This window comes from Ursus arctos, unplaced genomic scaffold (assembly GCF_023065955.2).
Source record: "Ursus arctos isolate Adak ecotype North America unplaced genomic scaffold, UrsArc2.0 scaffold_8, whole genome shotgun sequence".
Classification (NCBI taxonomy): Eukaryota; Metazoa; Chordata; class Mammalia; order Carnivora; family Ursidae; genus Ursus; species Ursus arctos.
This window is the reverse complement of record NW_026623100.1, coordinates 9,728,349-9,743,262: the sequence shown is the minus strand read 5'-3', so window position 1 is coordinate 9,743,262 and position 14,914 is coordinate 9,728,349. Positions and strand designations below refer to the sequence as shown.

The following is a 14,914-nucleotide window of genomic DNA, read 5'->3' as shown; positions in this document are numbered from 1 at the left end:
GGAAGAAAAGCCAGACTGAATGCTCTCTATGAGAACCAGTTAGGATGGGCATGGAGGTAATCGGGGAAGAATGGTCCAGGTGTTCCTGTCACTGCCCACAATCCATGCTTATCTATTGTTTCTTGGGGTTGAATGGAAATATGGAGTCTTTCTTGGGAGCTCCCTAAGATAGTTCCCATCACTACTAGAACTTGCTCCTGTTTGTTTCACTATTTTGCTTTTTATCTTTTTCTGGGTCATGATCTTCTCTGCCAGGATTATCAAATAGTATGATCCTTTCTGTTTCTGTTTTCCAAAAACTCAACTGAATTTCTGGTTTGTTGATGGTATCCCTTTTTGTTCTCAGTGCTATTATGGATTTATTTCTATTACTTTTGCTTTTGGTTATTTAAATGGGGATCCTGAAGAAAGGGGAAGAATTGCTTATGCTTACTCTTCCTCTTGAACAGGACGTGCTCACAACTTTTGAAAAACATTGACACACATCATCTATTTTAATATTTAGTGTCTTAAACTTAATAAACTTCTATATTATAATATTATATTAATCATTGATTCAACAAATTGACTAACGCGTCTACCTTTTAAAGATTTAGATTGAAAAGAATTTATGTTTAATTCACACACTTTTTTCCCTTAGTTACATACATAACATACTTTTTCTAATTTCAAAAAGAAAAAAAGCACTGACCAAAAGTGACAGTCTGTCAATCCACACATATACATTTTGTGTTTGGTGTCTGTTAAGTTCAGCTTTTTCTATTTTCTACATATTTGCTGGAGTCAGAATTCCAAATACATTCCAGACTGGAAAGATTCCAAACCAAATACAAGAAACAGCACTGGAAATGCTGGTGGCATTAGCTCTCCTAAAGTTTCAAATGTGCTTTAATCTACAGAAAAAGCTCAGATTTTTAAATAGCAATATTACCTTTTTATAGATGTGCTTGGCTTTGAGGGGGAAATTTATTTGAAAAAAACCTCCCTATCCCTAGAAAAGAGGAAGCCAATCACAAATGTCCACAGACAATGAGATGACAGAGTGGGTCACACAAGGCAGGTGCCACCTTACGTTCCGTAGAAGACGGGGTCTGCTTTACATCATCACATTGCAGTATAAGCATGTGGGTTTACGACATGCCATAAAAATACCCTAGATGCATACCCAAATCACTGTATATAGTTCTTGGACAAGAATTCAAACTCACAGTGAAATGACAGAAGCAACCTTCTAGGGGTCAAGGCAATGGGATACAGTTTGTTGTCTTTGGGGTAGAGTTTCTGGAATACACATCCTGGCAGTCATTTTTTGTTTTACCATGTGACCTTGGGTTACTTATTAAGCTCAAAATCTCATTTTCATCATGTGTAAAACAGGGATGGTAATGCCTACCTTATATGCCTATGGTTAGGATTCAGTGAAATTACATGTCAAGGCCCTGGAACACAGAAGAGACTCAAGAGCTATTTCCTTTGTTCTATATGTCAAAAACTCTAAGCTCAAGCAAGTACAATGAATGTATATCAATTCATATTCTCCCTTTACCCTGAACTGTTTAAATTCAAATTGAAAGAAATAGTGAGGAAAGTAATGGCAACTCTTCGGTATGCTCTAGTTTTCTAGTATGTTCTGTAGCACAATCATAAGGCATATGATGCTGATACTGCACATCTCATGGACTTAATCAGGCATTTCTTTTAAGTCCTTTTCTTACCATTGAATTTATCATTTTCTTTAGATTTCCAGTCCCTTGGCCTTTCACCTCTTCACCAGTGCCTGTGCTCACAGCAAATCCCAAAAGAGGGTGGGATAATTAAGTGATATTGCCTATGCATCATGATGCCACCATCCCCCTATCCTGACTTTCTCTAGTTGTGCATTAAAAGTCTGGGGCTTTCTAACACATTTGTCTGGATGTCTTTTCTGCTCTAGCCTTCTGCCTCACAGATGCTCAGTGGGTGAGCCTCAGTTCCAAAGACACATTTACTAGCTCAGAGTGATTTTCATGTTCAAACGTAGCTTTGTAATTGGCAAGGGGTGCTCCTAGCTGAGTGGCTGGTCAGGAGATGAACAATGCCCAGTCTTGGTGAGTGTGCTTTCACGACATGAATGGTTAGCATATGCATTTTTAATGCTCAGGAAGATATTAACACCAATTACTAGTGACAAAGAAGAGAATTAAAACACTACTTCATGGAATGATAACATCCTCTCTTTGACAATGAAGCCCACGTGTTTTACTAGATACTGGTTTCAGTAAGGAAATTGCTTCCTAGACACTGCAGCTTGTCTCTGGAAGAAAGCATGATTTCTTCATGGATTCTAAGGTCATTTATCTTGAGGTCTTCTGATTGGTTCTTTTGGCCCACTCATTTTCTTTCAATTTAGATAACTCACTAGCTGCCTTTAAAGATTTTTCCCCCTCCACATATATCAGAGACTGACTGTAATAAAGCATTATGTTCCTTCCTCCCAGGATTGCTTTGAAATTCACCATTTTATGTTTTGGTCCTCCTTCCCTTTGAATAAAGCTAGAGAAGCGCTCCAGAATCTTACCCATTTGGGCAGTACTTGAACAAATGGCCCTCTTTTTCGCCACCTGATTTTGTTTCTTAGTGAAATTCTTCTTAACCTAAAGTCTATTGCACACATCTTCCCCTCCTCAACCCCTCTATCTTCCACCCCCACATATGAAGCTGTAGAGAGACGTCTTTCTTACTTGGATTATTGTGTCCAGAGGAAACAAGCTGAGAGTCCTAAAAGAACAAGAAATATTAGTTAATTTTCTTATTTTGACTTTCAAAATCTACGTTGAATATGAGACATCTTATTGGTCATTCAGACCTTATTCACTAATCATGATCTCTACCAGCCACTGTAAAGAGAAACATTTATATCAGTGTGCTTACTAAGCAGTTCTGGAAATGTAGTTCACAAGCACCTTGCTTTTGTATTATAGACTTTTTGTTTATTGAAGTGAAATTCACATAACATAAAATTGACCACTTTAAAGTGAGCGATTTTGGGGCACCTGGGTGGTTCAATTGGTTAAGTGTCCAACTCTTGTTTTTGGCTCAGGTCATGATCTCAGGATTATGAGATCGAGCCTCACATCAGGCTCCACGCTCAGCGTGGAGTCTGCTTGGGATTCTCTCTCCCTCTCCTTCAGCCCTTCACCACCCCTGTGCGTGTTCTCTCTCTCTAAAATAAAAATAAATAAACCTTGAAAAAATGTTTAAAGTGAACAACTCAATGGCACTTAGTACACTCCTAATGTCGTATAACCACTATTTCTATTTGGTTGCAAATATTTCCATCATTCTAAAATAAAACTTACCCTTTAGGCAGTGTCTCCTGATTCCCCCCTTCCCTCAGTCTCTGACAATCACCAATCTGCATCCTGTCTCTAGGAATTTATCTATTCTGGATATTTCAGGGAGTGGAATCATAAAACATGTGACTTTTTGTGTCTGGCTACTTTCACTTAGCATGATGTTTTGGAGGTTTATCCATATCATATAGCATGTATCATTCCTTTTTACGGCCAAATACTATTCCATTGTGTGTATATACATGAATTTGTTTAGCCATTCACCCATTAATGGGTATTTCCGCTGTTTCCACCCTTTGGCTATTGTGAATAGGGCTGTTATGAACACACATGTGTATGTATTTGTTTCAGTCCCTGTTTTCAATCTTTTTGGGTATATACAAACGAGTGGAACGGTAATTCTATACGAGACTTTTTGAGGAACTGCCAACCGTTTTCTCACAGTGGCTGAATCATTTTGGATTTTTACCAGCCATGTATGAAGGTTCCAATTTCTCCACATCCTCACTAACACTTGTTATTTTCTTTTAATTTTGAGAAATTCTATGATAGCCATCTCAGCGCATGTGGTTTCTCACTGTGGTTTTGGTTTTTATTTCCCTAATGACTACTGATGATGATCATGTTTTCAGGTTTTTGTTGGGCTCTTGTACATCTTCTTTGGAGAAATATCTATACAAGGACTTGGCCTATTTTAAAGTGGGTTCTTGGCCTTTTTGTTGTTGAGTTGAAAGAGTTCTTCACATATTCTGGATCCTAGACTGGATATCAGACAAATGATTTGCAAATATTTCCTCCCATTCTGTCAGCTTTCTTTTCACTTTATTGATAATATCCTTTGAAATTTTAATTTTAATGAAGTTCAATTTATTTAATTTTTCTTTTATGCCTCATGCTTTTGGTGTCATATCTGAGAATCTACTGCCAAATCCAAAGTCATACACTTTCTCTATGTTTTCTCCATGAGGTTTATGGTTTTAGTTCATATATTTAGGAATTATTATATTACTGACCTTTAATTTAACCCACTTCCCTTTGAATGTACTTTTACTCTCATCACCTTTCTACAGATGAGGCTGGCAACCATCCCACCAGGGACAATCCACTGAACAACTGTTGTCAGTCTCACATTGGTGGATGGAAAGATTATGACAGATTTCCAGGGACCTGCAATGGTGGAAAGTCAGTACTACATCGTATTTTGAGTTTAGTTACTGTTTCGGCATAAAGCAATTGAACCTGAGTTTATTTGCACTAAAGTGAAATGCTAACTTTTGTTTTGGGAATTCACATCCTTTTTACTTGCAAAATTCCCATTTAGCATGAAATATAAGGGAGGATTAGGAAAGAATGACTTAATCAAGACGGTAGGAATGTAAAAGAATAAGTGGCAGCACATAAAATCCAGTGAAACTTCTTTATAATTTTAGTGCATGGGACAAAAGCCCAGTGAAATGGAATGAACTTCTATTATATGGTTTAATGTACTTTACTAGAGTTTTGCTCCATGAATATGTTTGTCAGGGGACAGGAGATGTCCTTTACGACTTGTTGCATATTCAAATCCATGTGATGTTTTCAAAAGGAATTCCACTGGAACAGTATGAAATCAGCCAGACTGCTGGGTAGGGGCTGGGTGGGAAAATAGGGAAGGGAAGGGATTCCCGTTCTGTTAAACAGACTGAGTCATACACAGATGTTTTTAATGTTAATGCTAGTAATGATGAGCTATTCATATGAAGAAAAAAAACAAGCTCAACTCTCAACCTGAGATTCAGGTTTTGGAAACAGTGTATTAAGATGAAATATTGTTCCTGAAATGATGGGCTAAAGTATAATCCTCATAAATAAATAACTTGGGCCTACTTTGAATACTTGTTATTAAGAAGACATCCACGGATAAATCCTCCAAATGGATTGGTATGTTTTCTACCTTTTCTAATTAATTTAGAGTTTATATTTGAACATATATTAGTGTTAGCTTTGATACATGAAAAGAACTTTGAGCCCCATGTAGTTGACTCCTCTGAGCTGTCTGTAGATTTTGACATCTTGCAGGTGTCTTGTGTTAGAGAGGTAAACACTCTGTCACCATCAAATAGACGAGAATGGTAACTGAGATAGTTTTCAGCACTAAGTTCACTCTTTTTTTTTTTAAGTAGGCTCCATGCTCAGCGTGGAGACCAATGCAGGGCTTGAACTCATGACCCTGAGATCAAGACCTGAGCTGGAATCAAGAGTCGGACACTTAACCGACTGAGCCACGTAGGCAACCTGCATCAAGTTCATTCGTAAGAGGAAAAAGTAGGAATTTTTGTGAGACTGTTTGCTCACACTCTTGGGAAAGAGCTCATTTTATTTCTTGATGCACATTAGGCACCTTAAAGCTCAGACGATGACTACAGACCATAGACTCTTGAGCAGAGAACCAAAAGTAAGCTCACAGATAACCTGAATTATAATCACATACTGCAAGATCATGTGTTTCAGAGATCACAGACTTCGAATTTTACCTAAAATATTTGCGCAACTAATGATGATGATTATTTCTATCTTGTGTGGGCAGTGAAGAGAGGGAGAAAACAGTTAAAGTAATTGGTTAAAAAAAAAATCACCATAAAAGTCTGCCCTTCTAGAGAGAAGGAGACTTCTGGAGAGGCAAAATAAAATAAAGACTTTGTCTTAATATGTAATGCCATGTTTGTAACCGATGTCTTCTGGGTGGTGCACTGAACCAACAAATACTAGTTTGAAAATACTGACTCTAACCCCAATGTTTCTAGACCATGCCACTCTGCGGGTATGAATGATACCCCATTATCATTCTCATTGACATTGGGCCAGCACATAGCCAGTGGGCTAGTAGAAGGTGTGCGTTACCTTATGAGGCCCCTACCAAGATTATGTCCACAGGACACTGTCTTCATTCTAAGTCTCTGCTGGCCAACAACAGGGCTGGTGGCTGCTGCTTCTTGACGGAGTCCTGCTCTGCCCAGGCAGCTGCCAAACCCTGGGGCTGCCACAGAGTGTACAGACCCTTTACCCTTCACTGAGCCAGGGCCAGGCTGGGTTCAGAGCAGAGGGAAACAAAGCCCCTCCCTCCCCAAGGCCCAGGCACTTAAGTCCTTCCCATTTTGTATTTCCTGCCATCCCTCCCAGACACTCAGGCGCCCACACACCTATAGCTTCTGTCTCAAAGGCCTTCTCTCTCTCTTCTCTACTTTCTCTCAAAGGCCCTTGCTTTCCGTAAGTAGATGCTTGGGGAGTTGCTAGCCCCATCTGCACATTCTTATTGTAGCCCCCTCTGGGAGCACTCTACAAGGGCTGCAAGGTTCTGTCAGGCACCTTAAGGGTTACAGAGTGAGTGTACAAAATCCCTGCCTACAGGGCCTGGGGGTCTGGTGAGTTAGCAGTGGAGATGATGTGTATACAAAATATTACATCGCAGGGCTGAAAGGGATGTCACAGCCACTCTGCAAGAGTACTTCAAGCCTTTGCATCCTTTCCTTGTCCTTGGGATGTGTGTCCTGCCATTTTCTGTTTTCTGCTTGAGAAACTTCATTCTTTTTTCAAGGTACAGAACAAAAAAGCTCAAGGGTTACCTGCTCTTTGAAACCTTCCTGAATCTCGGAAGGACTCATCTGCTTTATGTTTTCACTGCACTGTGTCACACTGCCACTACAGAAATTACCTTTTCAACTCTGACTCTTAAAAAAAAAGAAGACAAACCCAGCTTTATTAAGGTACAAATTACATGATATAAATTGCACATATTTAAAGTATACAACTTGATAAATATCATAAAAAGAATGATACTATTATTACTGTCTTGACCCAAGGGTGGCTCTATCTTGTTACAGAGTATTTACGATTTGAAGAAACAAACAACAGTAATATCTATTCATTAAAGAAGATTCAGAAAAGCAGTAAAGTATTAAAAAAAAGTTGCCTGTCATCCTGCTTCAACAGGACACTGCTAAGGTTAATCGACTGCTTCCGGTTTGCCAGCGTCATTCATCAAGTGTGTGTCATTCTGACATGTGCACAAAGGGGACAGCCATTTCTGGTTACTTAAAAGAATATCTACAGATGGGAATTCATTCTTCTCCACCTCTAAGTCCTGAATTCCTAACACCTATTGTTTGGTACATGGGAATCCTAAACCTTCTTTAAATGTGGTGTGTAGCTGGGAAATAAAGTTTGGCTTCATTTGTCTAAAGACATTTGGCTAAAGACAGAAATAACCAAGCATGCTGGTATCCAAGAAAACCCTTCAATGAAGCACTATAATAAAGACTGTATTTCGTCATGGGTGATCTGCCATCAAAACTGTCTGAGGCTACCTTCCCTCCTGTACTACGATGAAAGAAAACTACTGCCAATTAATTGTAAGATGCCATAAACTATAAAACAAATCCTGATTTTAGGGAACTTCAGATGTAAAAAAAAAAATCTACCTCAGATCAGTAAGATACAGTAGTTCTTAAGCCATGTCGCTCAAGGACAATCCTTACACTGTGAGGGTATTACTTAAAAATGGCTCTTTGGGACCATCTGAGGTCTGCTCCACTCAGATCTCCCCTTGCTTGTCTATATCAATCCACTGTTAGAATTATAAAAGGAAAGAAATGGAAATACATCTTATTTTCAGACCCACTCATGAAGCGAGTTACTACAGAAAAAGGAACCACCTGATTTGGGGTCTCCCTTCACCCCCATCCATCACTTTCTCCTCATTCTTTTTTATAAAGCTCAGAAGAGTTGAAATAAGGTAATTTATAATTAATTTAGATGTTTGTTTCAAGGTAATGCTAAAACATGGAGTATTAGTCCAAACACTTTGTGGTGCAACTTAAAGCATGCTAGGAAGCCCAAGAGGGAGACTGAAAATGAACGTTCCAACTTTAAAGCACTTTCCTTCACACTTGCTGCCTTTCTTCTCCTAGTGTACGAAAAGGCAATAGGGTTATCATTTCTAAAATGATGCTAGAATTCTTCTGTATAATGCATTAAACACTGACCAGTAAGAATAGTTCCAGACCAGGTTGTTCCCACCAGAGCCAGCATCCATTGCCACACGAAATGTTTGTGAAATGTTGTTAGGTTTGCACATATGCCTTCTAAGGATGCAAAAGGTTGTACAACTTTGAGTTCTTTATTTGCATTTCAAAATTTATGAGACTGCTACAGAAATGAAGAGAGAAGGGCAAATCAAATTCACTTTTTTTTTTCTTGGCTGAAATACTTGATAATGGCACACAGTCTTTTTTTTTTTTTCCTTACCCAAATTCAATTACTTTTGAGATTTAAAGAATGAGGAGGACATGTCTGGTAGTTTTTGTCTAGGGAATTGTGGCTCCAAATTAAGATTTCAGAGAACAGAAAAAAAATCCAAGTTCATTATTAATGAACTTTACTATATATTACATCCTTTAACACTGAGACAAATTGGGGAAATTCTCGGAAGTATTTAGCTAATTAATTTAGTGGTACTGGTAACTCAGAGTGCCCAGTTTAAAAGGACTTTCCTTGTGAGGTCAAATTACCCCTTCAATCTTAATGAGGACTTAATTTGGTCATTTATTAGTCATTTTGAAGATTTTGCCCCTCAAATTCCATAAATAATTCTAACTCCTGTACACTAGCAATAGCGATAATCTCAAGCATTCATAATCTAATGAATGAACTGCAAGCCCTCAATTGTCAGAATACTAATTAGCTGAGATACAGGTTAAAAGAGATGCGCTGTGTGTGAAAATTAGCAACAGTCTTTGCAGTGGGCAGAGTAGGGCTCCCCCAAAGATGTCTGTATCCCAATTCCCGGACCGTGTGAGTATCTTGCTGCTCATGGCAAAAGGGATTTGCAGATGTGGTTAAGTCAGTAATTTTGAGATGGGAGATTATCCCGGATTATCCAAGTAGGCCCAATATAATCACAAAGGCCCTTATAACAGAGAAGGGGAGGAAGGAGAGTCAGAGAAGAAGACGTGACAAGGAAGTGCGAGGTCAGGATGATGAAAGCCATGAACGAAGTAACAAGGGCAGCTTGTAGAAGCTGAAAGCAACAAGAAAACAAATTCTTCCCTAAAGCCTTCAGGAGGAACTCAGCCCACCAACACCTTGATTTGAGCTCAGACTTCTGACTTCCAGAGTTGTAAGACAATATATTTGTGATGTCTTAAGTCACTCAGTTTGTGTAATTTGCTACAGCAGAAATAGCAGACTAATCCAGTCTTATTTCTTCTGTACAAGATCAATTAATAGTACTTCCAAGCTTTTTGAAAGAAAAGCATTATTAAAATCATGCAATGTTCTTACACTTTGTAAAGTGACTTATTCTTTCTTTTTTGGGCAAGGCCAAAAGATCTAGGGATGACTTGACTCTACACAAATCCTATAAAAATCCTAAATAACATACAGTTTTTAATTTAAATTTGAAACTCTGTGCCTTATCTGATATTTGATATTGTATCTTTTTGGATGGAAGATAAGATTCTTGTAACTTAATTTCTGCCTTGAAAAATATGTTTTTTGTACTAATGAGATAAGGTCTCTATTTTACTATAGAGATAAGTTATTACTTAAACTATATACATTCAAGAAAACAAATTTGTACAACCCTTTTGGAAAAGTCACAACCAAGTGTGCCTTGGGACAATTACATCAGAAATTATACCTACACCATACCTTTATATAAATAAAATACGTATTTGGGTGTATTTTGGGTGAAGTCATTATTTTGGCCAGATTATATACAAAAATTATAAGGATTCTGCATTGTATTTTGAGTGGCAGTATTGCCACTGGAAGTTCTAATACAAGAGTGACATGCAGGTTCTGGTTAAAGACGGTGACATTGGAAGATCTTGAACTCACCTCCTCTCACAGACACATTGAGTCCACAGATACGCATTTCCTCTTAAAGAAACCTAAAGCCCAGCTGACTGATGATGACACATTGAGCAAATGAGAAGAAAACTACATCAAAGCAGGCAGGAGAAACTGGGACACAATCTCCCCATAAAACCACAACTGGGAGGGAACGCCAACCTTCTCCTTGAGGAGCAAAGGGTTCCAACTCCATATTGATCACTCCAACTTTTTAGGGCTGCACTTGAGAGATAAGCTCTCAAAACATCCAATTTTGAAAACCTACGGGGCTCGAACTCCAAGACCCACAGCACAGTAGTCATCTGAGAAACGCCTCTTAAAGGGCCCATGTGCTCCGAGTCGGCCACACCAGGGCCCTGCTCAGATTATGCCCAGACTTCTGCAGGAGGCACACCTACTTTATTAAAATCTTGGCCTGAGGGGCAGGCACCTAATTTAACACACACAACTAGGAGCCTGCTGGAACACTTTCAAGGGTCAGCCTGGTGGGTGCCATTTTCTTGCTCTCCCTTTGCCATGTTCCAGAGCACCAGTATATCCTAGAAGGGAGCTCCGATATGTGTCTGATGCCCTGATTTTTGTGGCTGCTGCCTAGATTATGCCTCTTTGTCTCTTGGCTCTGGAGGTCAGAGATCTTGTGATCCTGGTCACAGGGGACTGTAATAATAGGTGTCACCTGCAAAGGAGCTTACACCCCTATCTGATGCCCTGACTCTGGGGACTGTTATCAGGGGACACCTCTATATCACCTGGCTGAGGTGACCAGTGGGGCTTCACCTGTGGGTCCCACAGGACTGTAAACAATGGAGAAGAGTTCTTAAACTGTTACTATCCTCAGGTCATAGCAAGAAGCAATAGGCCCAGGAGCCCAGTCTTTCTGGGAAGGAGGCCTAGTAGCTGATCATCATGGCTGTGGCCTGAGGGGTAGGCTACTAATTAAACATGCATCTGGAGCTGACTGGAATCCTTTCCAGCTATCTCTTTGCACTCAATCCGGCTGTACTCCAGAATATCATGTCTCCTGGAAGGGAGCTTTACGTGGATCTGGTGTCTGGTGTTTCTGGCAGATGCCTGGGGATGCCCCTTGATCACCTAGTTCTGGTGGCCTGAAGAACTTGTATTCCTTGGTCCCACCGGACTGTGGCAATTAGAGGGATGGTTCTTGGCAGGCTATCATGTCCAGGGCGTTGCACAGACAGTAGACTGAGGCACACCCTCTTTCCCCCAGTCTGGGAAGGAGGCCACTTTCCTTGTCTTAGAGCTTTAGACTGAGAGGCAGGCTTTGGGACTGGCACATACTGTTTTTTTTTTTTTTTTTTTAGATTTTTATTTATTTATTTGAGAGACGGAGAGAGAGAGATAGTGATAGCGAGAGACAGCATGAGCAGGGAGGAGAAGGAGAAGCAGGCTTCCTGTGAGCAGGGAGCCCGATGTGCGGCTTGATCCCAGGACCCTGAGATCATGACCTGAGCCAAAGGCAGACACTTAACTGACAGAGCCACCCAGGCTCCCGGGACTGGCACATACTTTAGTGGCCTATGGAGCTGCTCTCAAGGAACATATGCTGTGGACACCATCTTTGCATTCTCCCTCTGGCTTGCTCTAGCTTGCTGGCATCACCCAGAAAGGAGCTCATACACACTTCTGGAGCCCAAATTTTTGCAACTGCTGTCTGGGGAACACTTCCAGATCGCCTGGCTCTGGCGGTCAGCAGTGCTTATGCCTGTGTCCCCTCAGGGCTATATATATTTGCATACTTTTAAAAGCTGTTGCCTGCAGGTCTGGTTTCCAGTCAGCCTGAATCTAGGTTCTGAGATCCTTCCTTTTGGGACACTGACATGTCTTGGCACAATCTAAACTACTGGGAGCTGCTAAAAATATAGTAAGTTGTCTGGACAAGCACACAGGTTTGAGAGATGACCAAGAGCTGGGGAAGGGCTGAATAAAAAGGTTCACCTCCTACACGAGGCCACTCCTTCAAGAATGAGAGAGGTGGTTATTATATCTACTATATAGAAACCAACACAGAGAATCTGGTAAAATGAAAAGACAGAGGAATATGTTCCAAATGAAAGCAAAACTTCAGAAAAAAAACCCGTAATGAAACAGAGGTAAGCAATTTACCTGATAAAGAGTTCAAAATAATGGTCATAAAAATGCTTACTGAATGGATGAGAATAGAGGAACATAGTGAGACCTCCCACAAAGAGATGTAAAATATAAGAAAGTATCAAACAGAAGTCACAGAGGTGAAGAATGCAATGGCTGAGCTGAAAACTACTCCACAGGGGTTCAACAGCAGAACAAATGAAGCAGAAGAAAGGATCAGTCTGCTCAAAGACAAGGCAGTGGAACTCACAAATCAGAGTAGGAAAAAGAAAAAAAGAATGAAATAAGTGAAGACACCTTAAGGGCCATAAGGAACAAGAGACTACATTTGCATTATAGGACTCTCAAGAGGAAAAGAGAAAGAGAATGGGACAGAAATTTTGTTAGAAGAAATAATGGCCACCTTATGTGGATATAGGGTTCTTGCAGGTAAAATCAAGTTAAGATGAGGTCACACTAGATTAGGGTGGGCCCTAAATCTAATGACTGCTTTCCTTATAGAGAGAGACACAGAGACACAGGCAGGCAAGATAGCCATGTGAATGAAAGTGATGCAGCTACCAGCCAAGGAATGTGACAGACTGTTGACAGTCATCAGAAGCTAGGAAGAGGCAAGGAAGGGCTCTTCCCTAGAGCCGTCAGAGGGAGCATGGCCCTGGTGACACCCTGATTTCAGACTTCCAGCCTCCAGAACTATGAGAGAACACATTTATTTTATTTTAAGCTGCCCACTTTGTGTATTTTATTACAGGTGCCTTAGAAAACAAATACAGATGATTCCAAGGGTTTTGGCCTGAACCTGCTGCAAAAATGGAGAAATCACTTACTGAGAAACACTGGGATAAAAGGCTTGTGGGGGGGATTAAAAGCTCAGTGTTTGATCTATCAAGCTTAAGATGTTTGTTAGGTATCCAAGTAGAGATGTTGAGTAAGTAAGGAGAAATACAAGCATGGAGTTTGGGAGATGGAGAAGGGGCTAGAGACACAAATTTAGAAGTCATAAGCTTGGTATAAAGAGTATTTAAGGCAATGATCAGAAGAAATAATTAGATGAAACAATAATTAGAGTGAACAGAGAGGAGACGTGGAAGGATTAAAGGTAAGCACAGAAAAGAACTATCAGGGACTTTAGGTCAAGTCTGGACTAAAAATCTGTTTGAAAATACACTCTAGCAAAAACAATACGCACATCTTAAAAAGAGGAAGACTTGAGACACAAGAAACAATGACCATAAGAAACTAACAAATAATTTTAAGGTGTAATGCTAAAAAATGGTTATAATAATAACAGTTTGAAATATTGTAATCTCAAACTGAGAGATCATGGTGAGGGAGATCAAAGTAAAACTAATTGTTTTATAGTTAGGGGTAGAATATAGATATGAATTAATTGTAGGTATTGATAAAAATAAGTTTAGGTTAAAAATGTATTAAAATTTTAAAGGCAATTACTAGAAAAACAGAGTATTATGTATACGTTTGAAAATCCTAAAGGGGGGAGGAAGGAACAAAAAAAGATTAATTAACCCAAGAGGAGGTAGAAAATTTGAAAAAGCCAACAGGAATAGCAGAAAATGAAAATACAATTAAAGATCTACTCTTAAAAGAAAACTATGGACTGTATGTTTTATGGTTGAGTTCTCCATGCCTTTAAGGAGGGGGAAATTGACATGTTACACAAAGTGTTCCAGAATACAGAAAAAGGTAGAAAGCTAAAGAATTCATTATAGGAGGCTATTATATTCCTGGTATCAAAACTGAACAAGCATATCTAGAAAGATACCTAGACCAAGGTGACTTATGAACACAGGAGTAAAATTCCCAATTAAATATTGGCATATTGAATCGAAAGTATATCAAATGAACAAAACACAAAGGAAACTAATCATAGGAGTATACAGGTGATTAAAAAATCAAGAGAATCTACTAATGTAATTTTCTACATTATAAGATTAAAGAACAAAACTATGAATACTTCAATAAATACTGAATAAATTTCAACTGAATTCAAACTTGTATTTCTGTATACTCTGGGAAACAGATCAGTAATTGCCAGGGATTGGGGGTGCAGGAGGCATTGACTACAAGGTACCAAGGGAGAGTTCTGGGTGGTGATGGAATGCTTCTATATCTGGAGTGTGGTGGTCTCGGGAGCATATGTTTTTCAAAACTTGCAGGATACTAACTATCTGCAAATTGTACCTTAAGTTTTAAAAATGAAAAACTAAATCAATCTATGAAAGTGTTCAGAAAGCTAGAAATAGAAGGAAGGAACCTGAGTTGGATATACAATGCACAATTCATATACCTATTGATAACATGTAAACTCAATGATAAGCATCATCCTCGTCAATGTCATGAATATGGCAAACGTGTACAGCTTCCCATCAACACAATAAGAAAGGTAAAATGAAACATATTTGTTATTTGCAAAGCTCTTTAACAGCTCAATTCACTTAGAGTAAAGCCCAAGTCTTTTCAATGGTCCTACTGTCCCAGCATAATGTGACTGCATTTATCTCATGGTGTCACTTACTGTTCCTTGCCTGGTTTGCTTTGCCCTGATCCCACTGTTCATGTTG

General features: G+C 39.4%; 1 protein-coding gene across 1 annotated transcript in view; it reads right to left on the bottom strand.

Moving 5' to 3' along the window:
- Window positions 1-14,914, bottom strand: part of AFF3 (ALF transcription elongation factor 3) — a 514,329-nt gene that overhangs the window by 178,111 nt on the left and 321,304 nt on the right. The window contains exon 7 of the mRNA XM_044378704.3: window positions 2,721-2,757. Coding sequence (XP_044234639.1) covers window positions 2,721-2,757 — 37 coding nt within the window. The remainder of the gene's footprint in view (window positions 1-2,720; window positions 2,758-14,914) is intronic.